The sequence below is a fragment of the Antrostomus carolinensis genome, unplaced genomic scaffold, assembly GCF_000700745.2.
Source record: "Antrostomus carolinensis isolate BGI_N321 unplaced genomic scaffold, ASM70074v2 scaffold29396, whole genome shotgun sequence".
In the NCBI taxonomy this organism is placed as follows: Eukaryota; Metazoa; Chordata; class Aves; order Caprimulgiformes; family Caprimulgidae; genus Antrostomus; species Antrostomus carolinensis.
Window position 1 is genome coordinate 70,920 of NW_010321675.1, and position 6,373 is coordinate 77,292.

The 6,373-nt window shown below is 39.9% G+C and overlaps 1 protein-coding gene across 1 annotated transcript; it reads right to left on the reverse strand.

Moving 5' to 3' along the window:
- Window positions 1–1,703: 1,703 nt before the first annotated feature.
- Window positions 1,704–5,170, reverse strand: BOD1 (biorientation of chromosomes in cell division 1; the record flags this gene model as incomplete). Its single annotated transcript, XM_010170035.1, has 3 exons — window positions 1,704–1,833; window positions 3,039–3,239; window positions 5,046–5,170. Coding segments are annotated over 2 exons (324 nt in total), but the record flags the coding sequence as incomplete, so codon positions are not given.
- Window positions 5,171–6,373: the final 1,203 nt, after the last annotated feature.

A 6,373-nucleotide genomic window follows, 5' to 3' on the forward strand; every position in this document is an offset into this window, starting at 1 on the left:
GTCCTGTTTTATAGCAGGAACACAGATTATAGAACAGTGAGAGTCAAGCCATGCAATCAGATTTTCCCAACATACAGATTTTTCAAACCTTATCAGGAAGGTCACAGCCAATAACATAGTTATCACTAAAAAGTACGGGTATTTAAGCTCCAATTTTGAAAGGAACACTCTTAAATGTGATAAAAATATTGGTGGAAGAATCATGTATCAGCAGGGCTATACAACACTGTGCAGTGAGCAAACTTAAGGCAGTGGTGAAGTTCACAGAACTCTTGTGAAGAGCTTAAAATACCAGCTGTTCTGTCATCTCCTTCTGCATTTAACTATGCTGAGAGGAGGTACTAAGCAAAATAAGTTACAAGATTAAAACACAGCATAAATCTTTCTGGTAAATTATCCAGTTTGAAAATGGAGCAGAGTATAGCTGGAATTCCATCTGTTCACATACAAGGTCTATGGGTAAGGCTGTAGTTGATGTATGTAGCCCACGAATAGCAAGGATTCAAACTAAGTGTTATTCAACAACATAGGCAGTTATTAAATTCATAAAAGACTGCTGTCACAAAGAAAAAAGTTGGAATAGCTCTAGCCTATTGTGAGAAGTGCTTTGTTTTCACAAGGTTGAACATGCCTTCACTATCACTAGCACCAGACTGAACTTACTCAGGATTTAGAGCTCATCAATGATGTGAGGTAAGGTCAGTTCAGTTCTTTGATACTTTAGATTTTTTAAGAGACCTTAAAAGGACAGGAATACTAATATCCATTTTATTTCATGGTAATTTCTACTAAGAACCCCACCTTGTCAGACCTGGATTAATCTATGAACTGTGTAAGGCCACACTTCCATTAGGCTTCCAGCAATCAGGACTCCTGGATTTCTTCAAAGTAGTTTTTCCTTAAGAAAAAAAATTCTGAAAAAGCTAGGAGTCAGAGATGCTTTTTCAAGTCTTTTATTGAAAAAGGTATGGACATTTGCTGGCAGAATATTTGATCACATTGTCTACTTGACTGTCATCCAGAGGACACTGCATGCATTCAAGCTGAAAGCATAGGACAGTTTCCACTAGGCACCTGAGAAATTTCAAAGGGAAAAGAAGTCTTTCAAGTTGAAAGAGACAAGTTTCAAATTGATCACCTACTCTGGTGCCCTTTACTTCCCAGAGTTATCTAGGAAATAAGAATTAAATCAGCTATAGTCATAGCCAACTGTAAACACTTCCCTGTGATGCAACAGAAATTATCTAGATAATTGATCCTGAAGTGTTCTTTCCAGTTTTAAACAGGAAATGTCTTTCCTAAAGCAGGTAGTGCAAGGAGTTACACCTGACTTGGCATCTACTACTCAATGCTGTGTTATGCAGCAGAGGTGTATGACACTTCCTCTCGTCTGGCTTATATCAAAGAAAAATCTGTCAGCTCTTGGTCTCCAAGAGATTACCCGCGCCGCCCCCCTCTCCCTCCAAAAAACATTTTTCTTTTCTTCCTGTTCCCAAATCTACTATAATCTCAAACCACTTCCCTGCTCCCTCCAGACAAGAGCCAACTCTCTTTCTTTCCCACCCCCTTGCCTGAAGGCATGACTAACAAGAATACATGCTTCTCTCTGTATTGCTGTTAACAGTAAAAATATCTTCACATTTTGGCTGTCCCTCCACACACAGAACTCCAGGTGCATCTGAATTCCACTGATTTCAATGCCTTCCCACAGGTCTGATAACCGTTAATCATCTTTGGCAAACAGCAATCCTGCACCAAATGGAACAAGTAATCCATTGCCAATCTAACAGGACGCATATTTTGCAACTGCAGCTGCTTAGTATCAGGAACTCACTGCAAGAAAAAAAAAAAAAAAGAGTTTAGAGGATGGTACCTTCATGAGTAAATGCATTTGAATAGAGAATAGATTAGAATATATTAATTAACAGCTGCACTTAGCTGCAGGTTATAATGGACTTTGAAATACTTGAACCAGACAAATGCAAAGATCTATCATGGCATTAAGGCTGCAAGTCACAGATAACTAAATAACTCAGGATGATACCACAGGAATTTTAACTTCTATTAAATTAAAAGTCATGCTAATTGATCTAATAACTCCAAGCATAAGAACAGCTATTGTAGGTTACTTATTCCACCTCAATAAGTCAGCTGTAGATTATAAGGAAATTTTTTGCTTTCAGAAAGCCCTAGCAGATAGAACAATTCACAATTAACTTCCTTTCATGCACTATGGCTTTAAGCTCCGCAGCAAAGCTGCAGATTGAAATTTTCCATCAAGATAGTGGTTCCTCAGTAATGTGCACACAGGCTTCAATATTCAAATCAGTGCTAAGATACAGGGCCGTAGCTGAGATGGGTGCATAGTCACTTGTCTTAAGACAGAGTAGCTATTATAGCCCCCTGAGGCCCCTTGAGTTATTTTAATCACAAAAGCCAGAATGAACTTCTTTGCAACAAAAGCACCCTCAGTCCCTTCAGTTGGAAAGATATAGGTTGGAATGAAGTTATTCACTCCCAAAGACATTACCCTTACTCCAGAAGTGAATATTTCAGTCACAAACAATTCAACGCTCCAGTGGATGTTCTAAAGAAGAGCTATCTACAACTTTCAATGCTAAAGCACAATAACTTGTCACCACTCCATTTTAAGCTGTATTTCAGTAAAGGATATGTATTTTTAATCTATTTGATATTGCTCTGAAAGTTATCCAGCCAATTCCATCTCAATCAGTGCTGGATATACTTTTACAGGAATAAAAGGCCTTTTGGCCTGATCCAAAACCAGCACTGGCAGAGTCCACAGTGTTCCTTGATAGCTGTTTTACATCATACCTATGTCTTCAGTCCTAATATATTTTTAGCAGACACTTAAGTGGAAGCAGCTCAGATGACTGTCTGACACTGACAACATGCTGATGATCAGTGTCCTCCCTTTCAAGCCAGGAAGAATACAATGTCTTCTCTGTCTTGCATTATACAAACTACAGAGATGAGGTACATGAAAAATATAAGTATTAAGTGCAGAGATACAAGACCTTTATGAGGCATCCTGAGATGGAGCAGGAGGATCCTTATTCTCGGGCTCTGGAGGAGGAGCTGGCACACTTTCCTCTTTCTTTTGTGCAGCCAAAAATTCATGAATTGCCCTCTCTATCTGGGGCCTGAAGATGTGGTTTAGTTTTGGATCCACCACCTGAGAAATAATTCTGTCCACTCCAGCTTCCAGCATTCCTGACCTTGAAACAAAGACAAAGGAGTCATTCAGCTCCTCTGAAAAACTTCTCCCCAATCTCCTCCAGTAATTCTCCAGAGCCCTCCTGTCAACTGCAATTAGCATTAACATGGTGAGAACTGCAGTCCACTCAGTAGATCCTCAACAGGGAGTTGTTTCAGTCACCTATTTCTCCCCCACCCTCTCTCAGTTCTCCCTATAGAATTAACAACTGACATCTGGTCTCCCAGGTACTTAAATGACATATTGGACAAGAACCACTTTAATAGGGCTCATGTGGAAATGAGGTCAACGTGAAAGCAAACAAACACATTTTGGCACAAACAAGGGAAACAAGCTATTCTGAGGAGGGCAGGTAAGAGCACAGTCTTTTTTTTGGCTGACTTGAGGGAGAAGAGGCCTTCCCCTAATAACGTTACTGTCACTCACTCCTTATAACCGTTAGTCTAGACAGATGGGTATTAATTATAAAAACAAGCACATGGAGCACAGAGCAAAGTTTCTGGAACTGAACACTAGTAATTGAAGTGACTTATTACTTCAGGGGCTGCGTCAGTCTCTTGGATTATGGGACAGAGGCTGTCTACCAGGCTTAAGTCATGTCTGCAACGGAGTGGGGGACAGGAAATAGAGACGTTGCCTGGCGCTCGGAAAAGTAGCCACAAGACTAATAAGGCTGTGAATGCTGGTGAGCGAGTGGGTGCAGGGTCATGGTACATCATGTCACCTCCAGGTAACAGCACACGTATACATGCATGCAACAAAGGACATACACATCTTGACACCCTCAGTGCTTAGTCTTGCAACTACAGGAATGACAAAGACTCTTCAAACTCCTTAACACTGTATGTCTATTCTTTATACTGACAGCCTACTTAAAGGGAGCACTTTACATTCTTCTCATTATAGGTTCTCTGATATAACAGTTTTCAATTGTTCTCTTCATTCTAGTGGTAATGTGAAATATGAGGAAGCACTAAGTGATAAACATGTCTCAAGTACTCCAGGTAAAACCAGGAAATTCTGTACTTCCAGTGGACAACAACTCTAATTACAGATTGAACAAACTAATGTTATATACTCATGATTTACAGGTCATATCAAGTGCTCTGAAATACAGTTTCTTCTGCGTGCGAGACATTCTAGTACCTTTCCTTATAAGCATAAATGCCATTATCAAGTTCCCCAGTGCCCCTCTCCCCACAACTTTTACTATAAAGTTTCTATCTATGACTTGTAGTCAAACAAGCTAAGGCTTGTGCTTCAGACTGCAGTGTTATCTCTAAAGCAGCATAGTTTAAGCTGGCTTTCCTGTCATGCTGGAAATGTACTATCATAGCTGTACAAAAGCTACCCTCTGCTGCATGAGATCAGGCCAGCCCAGTTTGATTACTGCCTGCTAGTGGTCAGAGTCTACTTAACTTGGGCATCTTCACAATTTTTTCTTTAAGTGAAAGAAAGACTTCTTTTCTGCAAATAAAGGACAAGGTAATTCAGCTCAGCATATCAGGCACAGTTTTGCTAGCAGGCAGTGTTGGCTATTTACATCAGTAACTTGGCTAGATAGCAAATATTACTATTTCACCACGTTCAACTCATGAAAATACAAATTTCAGGTAAAGCTGTAATGCAAGCATTTTAATGAGAGTTAAGACTGCACCCACCATTATAATGAAACTCAAGAAAGCGCAACAGAAAGTGTCGTGAAAAACTCAATTCTGCAAATTTTTATTTGATTTAGGTAATAAAATAGTTATATCTTACTTATCAAATAGCATTACCATTATTTTACAGAATGTTGCTTACTTACTGTATCACACTCTGCCTTAGCCCATTTCGTAACTGGTTTTTGTTCATTGCTGGATTCCATTCCTGTTTGTCCAGGTGGGTCGATACAAAGTTGTCTACTTTCTGCCTCAAATTTTGATAGGCTGGCTAAAAAATAAAGAAATAAAAAATTCCAGTTAAACAGCAAAAAGATCTCAAAACAATCCCCTGCCAGAGTCCTTCATAGTACATCTTTTGTCACATACACTACTGTTCTGTTGTCTACATTCTCCATCCTTTCACTTTCTGAACAAAGGTAAGCTTGTTTTACCTAAGAATACAACTGGTAATTGCAAAGAACAGTTGGTCAGTGTGCTATTGTAATAATATAAATAGCTGGATAGATGGGTTTTAAAATTGTTATCTGCTCATAATATTAATAGTGAAATGCAAACTGCCTGAGCAGAGAGGAGTTGTTTAAGCAGAGTTCTTGTCTGGAAACCCTCAATCACAGCATTCCTAGGAAACTAGCTAAGTAATATCGTCACTAACAAATAACTTAATTGTTTGTTTCTGTGATACTAACACAGAAATTAAGAATTGTGCAGGTTTTATTAGTGGCAATTTAATTCCAGTGAACAGAAACTGAACTTACAAACCCATATAAATGGATGGGTACCATCCAGATCCTGGTCTCGTACAAGGAAAGGACAAGAGGATGGCAATGTTTAAATTTCAGAATTTGATATGTGTATGGGACGATGAATGAATGGGTTGGTAACAGAGGTGCAGTGTCTGTCCTAGGCAGCGAGATGAAAGGCTGGGGTATATCTATCCTGACAAAACTGCTGACCTCTGGCTGCTCTGTGCAGATGATCTGACAGCTTCAGGAATGGTTTTGCTATAGTTGCTGGGGTGGCCCAGAATGACGATTGCAGGCTGCAGAACAGGACTCTTGCCAAAATCATAACAGTTTGGGAAAGCAAAACACTAGTGTTTAATTTTGACAGGGTGATTGTGAACAACCCAACTTTAATACTGCCAACAAATGCTCAGGAGCTCATGTTGTGACTGAGAAAGAAATTTGTTCCAAACAATAGTCTGAGAACATCTACTCAAGAAAGAAAGTTTAAATGTTTGTTTTGGAAACAGGGGAATTATGTTCAAGAGGAGCAGTGTTCTTAAGGGATGCTGTTTTCCTAATAACGCCTGGGCTAGAAAACGAAAGTCTGAGCCTGTTCTCGGGCCTCTTTCTCTGGTGGGGTATCGCTATCGCTCCAAGCCGTGACCAGCTCTGGAGCAGCCTGGCTGACAGATACCGGTCGCGGCGGGGATACAAAACCCCCCCCGGCCGAGAGAGCAGCACTACAG